The sequence below is a fragment of the Phyllosticta citriasiana genome, assembly GCF_038021145.1.
Source record: "Phyllosticta citriasiana strain CBS 120426 chromosome Unknown IWZ02scaffold_11, whole genome shotgun sequence".
Lineage (NCBI taxonomy): Eukaryota > Fungi > Ascomycota > Dothideomycetes > Botryosphaeriales > Phyllostictaceae > Phyllosticta > Phyllosticta citriasiana.
The window spans coordinates 538,414-554,060 of NW_027117288.1; the positions used below are offsets into that span (position 1 = coordinate 538,414).

Here is a 15,647-nt window from a genome sequence, read left to right on the forward strand (position 1 = left end):
ATGGACGGGCGTTTCTGGGCTGGGAAAGAATGGGGTCGGTCGGTCGGGGCAGGGCAGGGCAGGGCAGGGCCGGGCGCGTCGCGGCGGAGTCACGGAGCAGATTGGAACCAAAGAAGCAAAGGGAGGCAAAGGCAGATGGATGCGCCGGGTAACGGAGAAATTCTTGGTGGGTGATGGTGGCGGGAGTCTTGGGCACGAGGACGCGGACGATGGGGGGGTCTCGAAGTTTGCTGAGGCGGTGATGTCAGAGTCGGCAGGGAAAAGGCTGGCAGCCTTAGGAGGCTCAGGTCCGTGTCGGCGGCGGGCCGGACGCCTGCCTGGCTGTTTGTGGATGACAGACAACGGAAGCGAAGCAAACATGCGAAAGCACGAAAGCAAAGAAGGAGGATGGATGACTGATGACTAGCGCAGCCATCCGTAGTATACTAGGTAGGGGAGCACAGCACAGCACAGCACAGCACAGCACAGCACAGCACAGCAAAAATGATTGAAATTGAGGAAGTCGTCATGTTCCGTTCCAGTCGAGTGACAATCGGAGCCGCCGCCCGACCCTGTTGTGAGATACGTCATCGCCCTTTTGGCTCTGCACCTCACTGGGTGGCTTCTGTTCCCGCCCTAGGCCTTTCCGTTGCGACCTTGCATCCGTCCGTCGTTCTTCGCGCATTCAGAGTCCACCTCAGCCCAGTGCATCGCATTCATTCCACCACCTCACCTTGTCTCCCACGTCTCTCCGATCGGATGTGGCCTCCGCGCAGCATTGGTTTCTCCTCTTCCTCAGCTCCAGTCGTCCTGCGCCCTCAAGCACGCGGGCCCTGGCAGGAGACGGGCACGGCGATATGATCACAAATTCAACGCCGCCTTCTCCATCACCGTCTGCTGCCAGAGCCAAAGACGGCTCCCACTCGCTCTCCGCCCACCAAGAGCCCCAACTCCACCCCCCAGCTCCAACAACAACAACAACAACAACAACAACAACATCCACTACCAGTACTACTACTACTTCTACTGCTCCTCGATCTCCAGACTCCACTCCCCTTGCTCGTCCGTCGCTGCACCGAACCTCGCGCGTCTCCTCCCCGCCAAGCGATGAAACGCCTGCGCTGAACCAATCTCTTGGCTCTGTGCCTTCCTCTACCACTACAACCACCACCGCTACCACGCCCGCCGCTGCCGACCTCCCACCACCCGCTTCCCACCCTACCTCTCCCGCCGCCAATGTCGCAACCGTCCATGCGACCGCCGCTCCTTCGCAAAGAGAGGCGTCTGCATCCAACCCAGCCCTCGCCGAGATCGACAGGTTGAGGCAGGCCGTCAATGCGAAAATGGTCCTGAGTCAGCAGCGCGCTAAGTTGGGTGCAATGGGTGGTGCGCCTCCAAGTCCTCGCTCTTTGGGTTCGCGCAGGGTCTCACCCATCTCTGAAGAAGCTCACGCCGATGCCATAATATCGCCTTCGCTCGATGCCGCCTTTAGCAGTCCCGTCCCCACCGGTTCGCTGACGACCTCGACCGAGTCGACCGAGTCCTCCAGAACTGTGCGCGGCAGTGTCCCCGCCACGCCCGCTCAAATGCCTATGCGGACCCCGTCCTATCCTTTTCCGTATGTGCCCGGAACTACTAGATCCTGGTCCTCTTCATTCCATCAACCATTTACTACTTTGTCGCCCACCGTTGGCGCGCTTAATTCCAAGGACGAAACCCCGCGAGAAAGGCAAATGTCGGGCGTTAGTACTCCGGCTGCCGTTGCTGCCAATTTTATGCCCCCCGGGTCCTCAATGCCTGGTGCCGAGGACATGCAGTACCCTACACCTAATTTGTATGACCTCACTCTAGTCTTGAGCTCCGAGCCTGGGTTGGACGCTTGGTGGACTGCTGTGACGAACATCATGACGGACTGGTACGGAGCGGAAAGGGTAACACTTGCCGTACCAGCCGACCCGACCGACATTGAAAATGTTCCGTGGGGACAAAAAGCGACGTTTGGAATCAATGGGCCCCCTCAGACGCGAACATCGACGAAAATGCACCACCAGTCAAAGACGAAGGACGTTAGAGTCAAAGACGGCAAAGCAAAAGAGACCAAAGGAAAAGAGGTCAAGGGCGAATGTGTGGATCTGACGCAAAACGAGGCGGATTGCGAGGTCAACTTAAAAAGGAGCAGGCCAAAGCTGGAATCGCGGCATTCATTCGCTGGGCATGAACGCGTTAAAAAAGAAGGCGAGAACGAAAAGAAATCGGCCGAACGTCCAAGTCGACCGCGCGGGTTGGTGAGAACAGCAAGCCATGCACTTCACAGTGTGGGCGCGCCAGATACGCCAAATCCCGCACGCGAGCCCGCGCTGCCAGCACAGTTTCCTCATGTTCTAAAGCAGCATGTCCAAGAGTCTACCTTCAGCGATCCCGATTTCTCCAGCATTGGCGAAGAATTGCACGTTGGGCGTCACGCGGAGGTCTTTCCTGTGCTACGCGCGTTGGACAATGAAGCGCACGCGCTTATAGACAATGCTGGCGTCAATCGGGTCTTGGAAAGAGGCAAGCTGGTGACGCTGACGCGCGACTATTCGAGCACAGAGCCCTCGGAGAGAGACGCGAGTGGTCGACTTGGCGCTTCGAAAGCGTCCGAAACGAAGACGACAGCTTCAAAGAGAGATCCCCCTCACATGTCTTCAGAGAGTCGAAGCAGGGCGAGTACTCTTGGCGGCGATGACGTCTACCGTCTCAAGCTCGCAACGCACTACGAAGAGTACGAGCAGTATCCAAGCTCTCCGTGGGCTCAGTCCCCTGCTCCATCGCCTGCCATCCAAGCGAACCCAGGCGAAAACCCCTTCTTTGCCGGGGCCAATGTCGATGAAGAATCTTTCAATCCTACTGGATCGGGCCTGGACTACTCGCAGTTTGGACCAGTGGAAGCTATTGGCGTGGACCGAGCCAGTACAGTCACTCACGTTCCTCTGATTCACCCTGTGCTCTCTCAGGTGATGCAGCCTTTTGACGCAGAGACTCCAGCTGATACTCCGGCCGAGTCCCGCCTTTCACGTCACGCAATGTCCACTGCGTCCTCTGAGCTACCTAACTTCCAACGAAGGGCTCCGATAGCCATCCTTTCGATGCTGTCATCTACCGTGCCTTACCCGCAGAACCTCACACAGTCCTTGAAGCTTCTTGCTCCGCACCTTGCCACATCGTTTTCAAACGCGATGCATTTTTGCAATGCCCAGCGGCAAGCTTTGGATTCTCGCCATCGGCGGTTTGACGCGAGCCATCCTTCGGGCTTCACTTCGGGCTCGGCAGACACCGAGAGCTTGGACGATCTCCTCCGGCTTGACATGGACCAGATCAATGAGTCTGCAACTGGAAGCATGACGAGTCCTTCGGAGTACTCCGTGCGCTCAAAGAACAGTCCTGGGGGTTCGATTGCGGGGACACCTGGGTGGGATCCGTCTGCTTTTGGCTTTTCATCAAGCAAACATTCCGTTGGAAACACCCCTGGTCATGTCCTTGGCAGTGATGTCGTCGACAGCTACTTCGATGCCAAGAAGAAGACTGCCGGTAGTCGATCTGGCAATACTGGTGATACACCACCTCCCATGGACCTCAAACCCGCCAGTCGCAAAGTGGTTTCGATTTTACCACACGAAGATGAAGAGACGACGCCAAAGCTTGATCAACAGTCCACTGGCAAAACACCATCGAAAGAGAAGGCGCAGGATTCCACTTTACGGGACCGCGTCAATTCTCCCCGCAGAATGAGCTTGCGCTTGAACCAGGCAGAACGCGATCACCAGCGACAGCACAGCTTCCTCCACTCGTACGGTGCTGACTTCAGTTCGTCCTTTCAGTCTTTACCTGCAGCCACGACGCCTCTTCGCACCCCCGGTATCCCTCATGGCCACGTCAGGAGCGGGTCAATGTCTGAACGTCCCGACATGCCACCTCCTTCTGAGCGGCTGCTACGGACAATAATAGACTCGCTTCCCGTCCAGGTTTTTACAGCTGCACCGGCAACCGGGGCCTTGACGTGGGCCAACACCAAGTTTCTTGTCTACCGCGGCCAGGATTCTCGTCAGGTTTTGCAACAGCCGTGGGATGCGATTCACCCCGAGGACCGTGCCGAGTACACAAATCTGTGGACCAGGTCTCTCAGAACCGGCCAGCAATTTCAGCTAAAAGCTCGTGTCAAACGATTTGATGGGCACTACCGTTGGTTCTACGTGCGCGCTGCGCCGTTGAAAGACAAGCGCCAAAACATTGTACACTGGATCGGCACCAACATGGATGTCCATGATCAGCATCTTGCCGAGATCAACGCCGCTCGACAGCAAGAAACGGCCGCATCCGAGGCAAAATACCGAGCACTGGCTAATTCCAGCCCACAGATAGTGTTTGCCGTTACTAAGAAGAAGGGCCTGACGTTTTGCAACAGCCAGTGGCTTACTTACTCAGGCCAGTCCGAACAAGAAGCGCAAGGGTTAGGCTTCATGGACTTTGTGCACCCGGAGGATATTGTTAAGTGCCGTTTACCCGACTTTGACGACGATTGCGAGACACCCAAAAACGTCCCTCTCTCGATGCCTGCTGACCTCAAGCGCTCAAACTCTGTTTCCAATGACTCGAGTGCTTCGAGTGACACGAGTGCAACCAAGACGGTGATGAGTCCGGGCGCAACATCTCCGTCAATCCACATGCCGCAGACCAGACTTTCCAAACTCGCTGACACAGGCATCCTCAAGGTGACGAGAGATCCGGACGGGAGACCGTCTTACTCGACAGAAGTTCGGCTAAAATCGAAGGATGGCTCATTCCATTGGCACCTTGTGCGGATCTTGCTGGCAGAACCCGTACTACAAGGCGAAGACGAAGAAGAAACGTGGTACGGAACTTGCACAGACATAAACGACCACAAACTCCTCGAGCAGACCTTGAAAGAGACAATGGACGCGAAATCGAGATTCCTGAGCAACATGTCTCATGAAATCAGGACGCCGCTCAATGGTATCACTGGCATGGTCAACTTCTTGATCGACAGTAACCTCACGTCCGAACAGATGGAGCACGTCAACATCATCCGCAGCAGTACCGAAGGACTGAGAGACTTGATTAATGACATTCTCGACTTGTCTAAGGTCGAGGCTGGGATGATCACTTTGTCGATGGACTGGCTACACATTCGGTCGCTAATCGAAGAAGTCAACGATCTGACTTCGGCCATGGCAATCAACAAGGGACTGGAGCTCAACTACATTGTTGAGGAGGAAGTTCCGTCCATGGTCAAGGGAGACAGGTTCCGGATCCGGCAGGTCCTGCTCAACGTCATTGGAAACGCCATCAAATTTACGCAGCGGGGCGAAGTGTTCGTGCGTTGCAGAATGGCTGACAGCCAAGACTCAATTGAGCGAGAAAGAGAATCGCTTGTCCAATTCGACGTTATTGATACGGGCTCTGGATTCACCGAGAAGGAAGCCGAATTTCTATTCAAGCGCTTCAGCCAGATTGATGGAAGCAGCACGAGACAGCATGGGGGCACAGGGCTCGGTCTCGCGATATCGATGCAGCTGGTGGAGCTTCATGGAGGCAAGATGAAGGCTAGCAGTGTCCCAGGAAAAGGATCGACTTTTACATTCACCATTAAGTTCACACTGCCATCCAGCAAGGAGCAACCCCCACCTGAAGCTTCAAGTACCGCCACTCCTCAAATGACGCCGGCCGCTCCTCCTTCAACGCCAATCCGCCCCTCGAAGCCCGCTTCACCGATCAAAGCTCCGAGCAACTCATCCATTAAGGCAGCTGACTCGGCTTCTTCGTCGGCGAGCTCTGACCCTTCAATCAGAACTGGTCGCACCAGCCTCCCATCAACACGGTCGTCAGCGTCGTCCTTTGTGTCGGACACGAGGCCTGTGAACATTAATCTTTCCTTGCCACATGATTCTTCGAAAAGAGCGGAGTCGAGCGAGTCCAATGAGTCTACTTCCACAGTTCGGCCGATTACAGCGAGCCCAACCAAAGTTGTGACGCCACCAGTTGCAGCTCAGCCTCCGATGTATTCCATCTTGGTCGTCTGTCCTTTGGCTTTCAGTAGGGACGCAACAGTCAAGCACGTTGAGATGACGCTCCCGAAAACAGTGCCTGCTCAAACCACTGCGCGAGAGTCGATCGAGGAGTGCCGCAAAATGATTTCAAGCGATGATCCGGTCATCTTTACACACATTGTCCTCGTGTTGCACGAGTCCAAAGAGGTGCTCGACTTTACTGAGGCAATCTTCCATTCGCAGCTGCACGCCAACACATGTGTCATTGTCATCTGCGACCTCGTCCAGAAACGCGAGATCATGGCAGAGGAACGCGCACGTCAATACGACAAGTTGGTTGGCGAGCGTCGCCTACGGTTCATTTTCAAGCCGCTCAAGCCGTCAAAGTTTGCGGTCATTTTCGACCCGCAACGGGAGAGGGAGCTAAGTACTGATCGCAACGAAAACAGTGCGCAGCAGGTGGCAGTCAACCAAAAGATGGTGTTTGACGACATGAAGCGGCGGTTGGGCAACAAAGGCCATCGCGTGCTGTTGGTTGAAGACAACAAGATCAATCAAACGGTGAGCTGGTTTCCTTTGCGAGTTGCATGTGTGTGGATGATTCTGACCATGAACAGGTGCTCCTCAAACTACTGGGCAAAGTGGCCATTGACGTCGAAACGGTCTTGGACGGCGTGGAGTGCACAGACGCGGTATTCGCCAAAGACCACGGATACTATTCCATCATTCTCGTAAGTTGAGTCGCGTCCTGTCGAAGCGTGCAAATGCTGACGTCGAGTGAAAGTGCGATCTTCACATGCCGAACAAGGACGGATACCAAACATGCAGAGAAATACGCCAGTGGGAGAAGCGCAACGAGTATCCGCATTTGCCGATAATAGCACTGTCGGCCAACGTGCTCGGGGACGTGTACTCGCAGTGCGTGGACGCGGGCTTCAACTCGTACGTGACGAAGCCGGTGGATTTCAAGGAGCTCAGCTTGGTGATGACGAGGTTTTTGGATCCGGCGGATCCATCCAAACCACACGAGTTCATGCGACCGCGGAAAGAGTGATGAACAGCAGCATTTAAGAGACCATTCCATCTCATGGTTTGCAAGCATTTCACCAAGAAGAAGGAGGACCAGAGCCGGCGCATATTGGATCTGGGGAACGGACAACCAGGCGAATGGCGTAGGGGCTGCTTACAAAATACCAATGACAGGACATACTTTTATATACCTTTCAAGTTCGTTTCGGGGGTCTTTAGCGGTTCTGGTACTTGGGATCCGGGTGGTCTTTGCGATGGCAGCGCACGTTGATTCCGCTCTGATTTTTTTTTTTTTTTTTTACTTTTTCATTCTATTGTTTCTTTTGCCATCATCCTTTTGGGGGGCATGGATCCTCAGTATCGACGCTTGCACGAGTTGACGCGGTGGTTGATACGACTGCATGCATTAGCAGAGGGGAGGGGGGGTTTGGAATCTTTGGGCGCAGCATTCAAAACTGTTGTTGGCGACGCGAGGTTTCAGGGCGTCGACAGAGGCGAGCAGGAGCAGGAGCAGGAGCAGGAGGAGGGGTCGGCGTTTGTAGCTGGCACGTAGCACGAGCAGTGTAACAATACGAAGAGAAGAATTGGCACAATGGTGGTTTGGACATCTGGGCGGGGCGGGGCGGGGCGGTGCATCACGCTTGGAGTCGATGGGGGGGTTCTCGTTTGGCCTTTCTTGCGTGACTGGGCCACCCGCGCGATAGTGACCCCTTTTTGGCCCTGGCGCTACGCTAGCATCTGGATCGCCCACTGCCACTGCCACTGCCACTGCCACCGCCACTGCCACTGCCTCTCCAAGCGGATCCAGAGGCGTTTCATCACCTCCATCTTCTTGCTTACCTTTTCCCCACCGATACTCTTACCCCCGCTACCTTCTTGACTTTCGCTCTCCTCGCGCCGCCCTCGATTCCTTTTCCTCGTCCCTGCCCTGTCGTGTGCGCTTCTCTACCATCACGCTCTCGACCCGCCCGTTGACTCGTGCCGCTCATGCGGCTCCAACGAGCCCTGTGCCCGGCGCGGGCGTCGCCACTGTCATTACTCTCTCTCACTATCCTCGCCTTGTCGTCACAGGCCGTCGCCGAAGAGTTGAAAGTAGAAACCACCAAAAATGCCACTTGCACCCGCAAAACCCACGAGGGCGACGTCGTCAACATCAACTACCGCGGCGCGCTCAAGAGCGACAATACCGTCTTCGACGACAGCTACAAGAGGGGCTCGCCCATAGGCTTCGAGCTTGGCGCAGGACAGGTCATCCAAGGCTTCGATGTGGGGTCGTTGGAAATGTGCATTGGGGAGGCGAGGAGGTTAACCATCCCGCCGGAGTTGGCTTATGGCGAAAGCGGCGCCGGCCCCATACCGCCCAAGTCGACGTTGCGTAGGTCCAAATGATCGTACTACGACACGCGCGTGCGCTGACATGTCTTGAACACAGTGTTCGATATACAGCTTATGGGAATCGAGGGTGTGACACCAGACAAAGCGCCGACGCCAGAACCGCCCCCTCCTCTGCCGCCGCTACATTCTGAAGAGGGGCAACATGGACACTCGGAATCGGAAGGAGAGCAACACGGAGACAAAGGCGGACCGAAGAACGACAAGCCGGAGAAGAGCGGAGAATGTCGTTTGCTGGGCCCCTTTGCGCTGGTGATCCAGGGCGCCTTGGGAGCTTTGGCCTTGCTTTCGCTTGTGTGGAAGAGATGGCGCGAGAGTCCCAGGCGGCCAGTTAAGGTCTGGTCCTTTGATGTGTCGAAACAGGTCGTAGGTTCTATCCTATTGCACCTCGCGAACCTCTTCATGTCGATGCTGTCTTCGGGCGATTTTCAAATTGCTGCGGAACAGAGAGTCAAGGCCGTGAAGCCGGACTTTATTCAGGGCAAGGATATGCCCAATCCTTGCTCATTCTACCTCCTCAATCTGGCAATAGATGTAAGTGTACTTTCCTTTCCATCCATGGGTGAGACAAATCTAACACCTACCAGACTACCCTTGGTATTCCCATCCTCGTCTTCTTCCTTCGTCTCTACCACGCCCTCTTCCTCCGCACCCCCATGGCCAACCCCCCAGAGTCCATCAAATCCGGCAACTACGGCCACCCTCCGCGTGCCACATGGTGGCTGAAACAGTCGTTGATATATTTCCTTGGTCTCTTTAGCATGAAGCTTTGCGTCTTCTTCATTTTCCAAGCATTCCCGTGGTTAGGCTGGGTTGGCGACTGGGCACTGCGCTGGACCGAAGGCAACGAGGCCGTCCAAATCGCCTTTGTCATGTTCATCTTCCCGGTGGTCATGAACGGCATACAATACTACATTATCGACAGCTTCATCAAGGATCCTGCGGGCGGAGACGCCCATTACGAGGCAGTGGGCCCGCCGGATGAGGACGACGAAAGACGGCGACTGCAACGCGATAGCTTCGACGACAACAGCGAGGACGAGGCGTACGAGCACGCACGAGAAAGCGGTGACCACCGCAAGCATCTGTCGCGAGCCAGCACACACGAGGTTCTCAAGGAGGCCAATCCGCTACCTATCCCCGAGTACCGCTCGCTTCCTGGAGATGGCGGCAGCTCTAGCAGTCCGCGGAGCCTCGATAGCACGGCAACCAAAGAATTAGAGCCGGAGCGCAGATAGATCGACCCGGCCGCAACAGATTCCATGTCCACAGTTTGCAGTTGAGGAGCAAACACGTACACTCATCGGGCGGCGCGCTTTCCAGACGTACACATCCAGAATTGTCTGATCCGGTCCATGCCGACAGAAAACTTCTTTTCCCTTTCCTTCTCTCTCTGATTTTTCCCGGAGCGGCACGGCATACGGCTTGGGGGTAAGGGTTGGCCCCGAGGCGTTTTTGTGCGATCTTTTCCAGCAATTTCTCCTTGGCCTTTTTCTTGATTTGGGGCAGTTTCCTCTTTTGTTTTTCTCTCCTCCTCTTCATCCACCTTCAGTTCGGAGAAGAAACCGTCACGACGTGCGTTCAACGCTGCCTTTTTCCCTTTCCACCGTTCTTCTCCTTCTAGCTCTGCATTCCTCGGTACTACCCACACCCTTCGCTTGCCATACTCGCTCGCAATTCTCCCTTGTTGTCGTTTCCTTGGCTGGAAAGCGTGGACGGGCTGCCCGCCCGCTGTGCCATGCCTACAAGCGGCGCGCGCGGGAGCCGGCGGACGGCGACGAACGGCTGGGGAGCAGGAGATTGGATGGATTGTCGGTACATACATGTGGGTGGGTAGGTAGAGCAACAACAAATCTTGCGCTTCTATGCGCCCTGCTTCATTGCTCTCTTCCACCTCCCCCTTTTTGTCTCTCTCTCTCTCTCTCTCTGATGCTGTGCTATTTTATGGCAATTCTTGACATGACGTTTATCGCCCCACTCGTTCCACATGCTGACCCAAGAATCCGCCGTGATTTCCTACATCCTCTTGGCGCGGCGTGCGGTATTGACTTGCTAACTCGTATGTATACTTACCTCTCTTGATGGCGCACCTCCGGGTGAGCAGATAGGTGTGTAGGCAGTGTGGCGGAGCAAAGTGACGTACTGCAGAGCACTTGGGTTGCTCGAGTTGTCCGCTTGCTTCACTTGGGCAGGTTCTTGGCGCCGGGGCGGAGGAGGAGGGCGGATGTGTACGTACGTACATGGGCAAGGCAGACGGGATGGACAGGGAAGAAGATGGATGGCGAAGGGGTGGTAGGTACCTAGGTAGGCAGGCTTGTTGGTGGGAGAGCTGTGTGGGCGACAGCATACCTTGAACTGGGGTCGTTTCAGGGGGCGCGGATACATCTCGTTTGGCGAGGGATAGTTTCATGTGGACACGGCTTGCTCTCGCGACGCGGCAAAGGCAGAAGCAGCAATGTCGACAGATCCAGGCAGCGCAAGGTTGCAGGGATCGTCTCGCAGATGGGGAAGGACAGAGGGGGCTTCGCTTGAAAAAGTTTTGAGTGATGTGCGTACGTACACCGTGTGGTTGGACCGCAGCTTGGAACGGCGGCATCGCAATCACGATTGATTACTCCAAGGAAAAAGAAGAAGTGTGATGATGGTCGCGCCATCGAAATCACGATTGATTTCCCCAAGGAAAAAGGAAAAAGCGTGATGATGGTCACGCAATCGCTTGCAATACGGAAGGGCAGGGGAGAGGGGGGATGGTAGCGTGAGTTTGGAGCGAGCCGATATGACAGACATGTAAATCAAGCGCTGGTGCTCTCCCTGATCGCTGTCTTTGCGCTCGCAACCGCCTCCTTGGCCTTGGTGATCTCGTCGGTTGCCACTCCAGCGCCGCTGGCCGTCTCCTTGTTGGCCTCCTGAGACAGACAATTGTGAGATGGGGGTGGCGAGACAGAAGGGGAAGAAGAAGACTGCGTGCTAGTGCTACTTACCAGTTCGTCTTCGAGCTTGGCGACGGCGTCCTGAATCTTTTGGCTTAGTGCAGGCAGGACGTTTTTCGTCTCCTCCAGGGCTTGGCGCTAGATTTTGTTGGCAGGCAGTCAGTCAGTCAGTTTGGCCATGTTGTATTTTGGTTGCAATACGCACCTCTTGCTTCAACTGGTATTCGGCATTCTCGTCGGCGGTGTTGCTTTCGAGCTCCTGGACACGCGCCTGTTGTTGCTCGAGCTCCTTGTGGTAGCTGGCCTCTTCTTTGACGAGGCGGATGACGGAGGAAGTCAGAACTGCAAGCTTCGAGGGTGGCGCCATGATGGTGTTTTCTTCTCTTCGGTGTTGACTGTTGACAGGTCGGGCCCGTGGCGGGACAGCGGGGTGCTGCCATTGGTCGGGTGCAGGACAAAAACGCGCTAACCGCATCAGGCCAAAATTGAACGCGACGCGAACGCGTCCCATCGGTCAAAAGTTCCCGCTGACCCAAGCGCCCGAAACTTCAACTCGTCAGCGTCGTCCTCGGTCGTCCTTCAACACCGCGTCGCTCCTCGCTTTCCCTCCTCTCACAAACCTCCCCCACCCGCAACATGTCTTCCCCGGCGCCAAGGCGCTCCACGCGCAGCTCAGCGTCTGCGACTCCCCGGCGGAGCACGCGCAATTCTCAGTTCCCCCAAAGCAGCCCGTTGGCTGCCGGCGCTGACGAACAGCTGCACTCCGAGGCTTCTCAAGGCTCGCAACCTCAAAGAACTCCCAGAGCCCGCGTCCAGCAGCAAAACAACGTTCCGAGCTCTTCGCCCCTGTTCTACAATACCTCTCCGGCCAATGGTTCGACCACCGCCAACGGTGCCAATGGCGTTGACGCTAGCTCTCCGACACGACACCAACCGGCTGGCACCGATGGTGACAGGACACCAAGAGCATCGGCCATGAACATTGGAGGTGAGAAGAAAATGGATGCCAATTGATTGATCCTGATGCTGATTCTCTGCAGAATCTTCTCCCATCCGCTACGCGTCCAGCTCCAGTCCCACCCGCGCCCGGCAAAGCCAGCGCGAACCTCGCAGCAGCAGCAGTGCTCTCTTCGTTCGATCCGGAGGTCTTGAGTCGGCAGCTCGCAATCGTCGCAGCGACATTCACTCGGACGTCTTCGGCAGCTCGAGCGCGGCGCGCAGCCGCCGGCTTTTTGTCGACGAACACGGCAACACTACGGGCGCCGCAACGCAATCCGACATCGCAACGTTCTCCAACATCGACCCTCAGACTTCGGAGGCGAACGCAATGGGCGGCGAGTCGACCAGAGTCATCTGGGGTACCAACATTTCGATCCTGGATGCTTTGCACTCTGCCAAGGACTTCTTGCGCAACTATCAAAAGAAATACCGCTTGATACAGGACGGAGAGCTTCTCGAAGGTACCAACCTGCCTGCGGATCACCCTGGGAGCGTCAAGCCTTATGTCCAGATGATGAAGACGATGCTCGACATTGGCGTCATTGCGCTGAATTTGGACCTGCAGGACCTCAAGTCCTACCCCACTACCCGCAAAATGTGGCACCAATTCCAGAACTACCCGCAAGAAATGATTCCCATTTTCGATTTGGCCATCAAGGACGTGATGCTGGAACTGGCGGAGCAGCGCATGAATGACGCAAGGCAACAGGCTCAGCAAGCGCAGAGGCCTCCACGCGGACGGGATGGAAGCTCTCTGCCTCCAGCACCAAGTTCGGAGATGGACGCGCCTACTCCAATGACTGTGGATGGAACTGGTCAGGACGATGTGCCTGATCTCGTTAACGACGTGTATGCCAGAATTTACCGTGTTCGGCCTTTCAACATGGACAAGACTATCAATTTGCGAGACCTCAACCCCAGCGGTAAGTAGGCGGACTTTCCTCTTTGGAGCACATCTAACGCGTCTCAGATATGGAGAAACTCGTCAGTGTCAAGGGTCTAGTGATCCGGACAACTCCCATCATCCCGGATATGAAGGATGCGTTTTTCAAGTGTTCAGCTTGCAATCATACCGTCAAGGTCGACATTGACCGTGGCAAGATTGCCGAGCCTACCAAGTGCCCAAGGCCCGTTTGTGACCAACCAAATTCCATGCAAATCGTCCACAACCGATGTGGATTTGCGGACAAGCAGGTCATCAAGCTCCAGGAGACACCGGACAATATCCCTGATGGCCAGACGCCCCACTCCGTCTCACTTGTTGCGTACGATGACCTGGTGGATGTCTGCAAAGCTGGTGACAGGATCGAGGTCACTGGAGTCTTCAAATGCAATCAAGTCCGCGTCAACCCCAGGCAGAGGACTGTGAAGAACATTTTCAAGACTTATGTCGACATTGTGCACATTCAAAAGGTCGACAAGAAGAGAATGGGTATCGACACATCGACCGTTGAAGAGGAGCTGGCTGAGCAGACTGCCGGCGACATTGAAGAAACTCGCAAGGTGACGGAGGAAGAACAGGAGAGAATCAGGGAGGTTTCCAGGCGACCTGATGTCTACGAACTCCTCTCGCGATCCCTGGCACCAAGCATTTATGAGATGGACGACGTCAAGAAGGGAATCTTGCTGCAGCTTTTTGGTGGCACCAACAAGTCGTTTGAGAAGGGAGGAAGTCCCAAATACAGAGGAGACATCAACGTCCTCCTCTGCGGTGATCCTTCGACGTCAAAGTCTCAACTTCTCCAGTATGTCCACAAGATAGCTCCCCGCGGAGTGTACACAAGTGGCAAGGGCTCTTCGGCGGTCGGTCTGACGGCCTACATTACTCGCGACCCCGAGACGCGCCAGGTCGTCCTCGAGTCTGGTGCTCTCGTCTTGTCCGATGGTGGTGTTTGCTGCATTGACGAATTCGACAAGATGAACGACTCGACGCGCTCCGTCCTCCACGAAGTCATGGAGCAGCAAACAGTCTCCGTCGCCAAAGCAGGCATCATCACCACCCTCAATGCGCGCACATCTATCCTCGCCTCTGCCAACCCCATTGGCTCCAAGTACAACCCCAACCTCCCGGTGCCTCAGAACATCGACCTCCCGCCCACGCTCCTGTCTCGTTTCGATCTCGTCTACCTCGTTCTCGACCGCATTGACGAGCAAAACGATCGCCGCCTTGCTCGCCATCTTGTCGGCATGTACCTCGAAGACAACCCCGACAATGCCTCTGCCAACGAGGTTCTCCCCGTTGAATTTCTGACGGCTTACATTTCATACGCGCGCGCAAATGTGCAGCCGCGCCTCACGCAAGCCGCTGCCGACGAGCTCACTGACGCGTACGTAGAGATGCGCAAGCTCGGCGAGGACGTGCGCGCCGCGGAGCGCCGCATCACAGCAACGACGCGTCAACTGGAAAGCATGATCCGACTCTCAGAGGCGCACGCCAAGATGCGGCTGTCGCCAACAGTCGAGGCGTCGGACGTGACCGAGGCGGTCCGGCTGATCAAGAGCGCGCTCAAGCAGGCGGCGACAGACGCGCGGACGGGCCTGATCGACATGGCGCTGCTGACAGAGGGCACGTCAGCGAGCGAGCGCAAGCGCAAGGAGGACCTCAAGGCCGCGGTGCTGAGCACCGTCGACGACATGACGCGCTCGGGCGCCGCCGTGCGCGTGGGCGACTTGGTGCGGCGCATCGGCGAGGGCGCCAGCGTCAATGTCGAGACGCAGGAGGTCGCCGAGGCGTTGAGATTGCTCGAGGCTGAGGGCAAGGTGCAGGTCAGCGGCCACGGGGCGCAGAGAAGCGTGCGCAGAGTGACGGCTGAGGCTTGAGGTTTCTCTTGATCCAAATTTCTCAAGATGCTGAGTTGTAAAAGGCAAGAAGGCAGTTGGCTGTAGGTTGGCTGTATCTGGGACGGGTTGGGCACGGACGGGGCTTCGTACGTTACATGATGATGTGGTATGGTTTTGCCAGTGGTGTTGAGGCGCAACGCAACGATGACGTACTTCTTTGTTTGTCATGACTACTATAGCAGTTTGAAAAGATATCTGGCAGTTTTTGCAATGCCACGGTTGTTCTCTTTGACTCTTCTCCCTCTCCTTTTCCTCGCTACGGTCGATCCATCTGCCGCACACGCGCTTTTCCGGGATAGCCATGCTCCTCGTCCCCTTTACTTCATCCACCGCGTACAAACACGCCATGAAGAGTATCAGCATGCTTAACATGCTTAGACGCTCAATGCCGTCAGTCCTCAATCGCAACAGACACCGCCACCATCTCCGCCAC

General features: G+C 55.9%; 4 protein-coding genes across 4 annotated transcripts; 3 read left to right on the forward strand and 1 right to left on the reverse strand.

The window, feature by feature from the left end:
* Nucleotides 1-532: 532 nt before the first annotated feature.
* Nucleotides 533-7,238, forward strand: IWZ02DRAFT_48347 (putative histidine kinase HHK2p). Its single transcript, XM_066769170.1, has 3 exons — nt 533-6,584; nt 6,641-6,754; nt 6,808-7,238. The coding sequence occupies exons 1-3, from the start codon at nt 837-839 to the stop codon at nt 7,075-7,077; spliced, it is 6,132 nt and encodes a 2,043-aa protein (XP_066620348.1). The 5' UTR covers nt 533-836; the 3' UTR covers nt 7,078-7,238.
* A 551-nt stretch (nt 7,239-7,789) lies between these two features.
* IWZ02DRAFT_48480 (FK506-binding protein 2 precursor) lies at nt 7,790-9,713 on the forward strand. The gene is made up of 3 exons (XM_066769200.1): nt 7,790-8,427; nt 8,485-8,978; nt 9,032-9,713. Exons 1-3 carry the CDS (start codon nt 8,040-8,042, stop codon nt 9,680-9,682), a joined length of 1,533 nt encoding a protein of 510 aa, XP_066620349.1. The 5' UTR covers nt 7,790-8,039; the 3' UTR covers nt 9,683-9,713.
* Nucleotides 9,714-10,959: 1,246 nt separating this feature from the next.
* Nucleotides 10,960-11,854, reverse strand: IWZ02DRAFT_458229 (tubulin binding cofactor A-domain-containing protein). Its single transcript, XM_066767995.1, has 3 exons — nt 11,580-11,854; nt 11,426-11,512; nt 10,960-11,350 (listed from the first exon to the last, which is right to left on the reverse strand). Exons 1-3 carry the CDS (start codon nt 11,847-11,849, stop codon nt 11,237-11,239), a joined length of 471 nt encoding a protein of 156 aa, XP_066620350.1. The 5' UTR covers nt 11,850-11,854; the 3' UTR covers nt 10,960-11,236.
* Nucleotides 11,855-11,927: 73 nt separating this feature from the next.
* Nucleotides 11,928-15,441, forward strand: IWZ02DRAFT_406423 (MCM2/3/5 family-domain-containing protein). The gene is made up of 3 exons (XM_066765678.1): nt 11,928-12,362; nt 12,415-13,296; nt 13,344-15,441. The coding sequence occupies exons 1-3, from the start codon at nt 12,011-12,013 to the stop codon at nt 15,191-15,193; spliced, it is 3,084 nt and encodes a 1,027-aa protein (XP_066620351.1). The 5' UTR covers nt 11,928-12,010; the 3' UTR covers nt 15,194-15,441.
* The last annotated feature ends 206 nt before the right edge of the window (nt 15,442-15,647 follow it).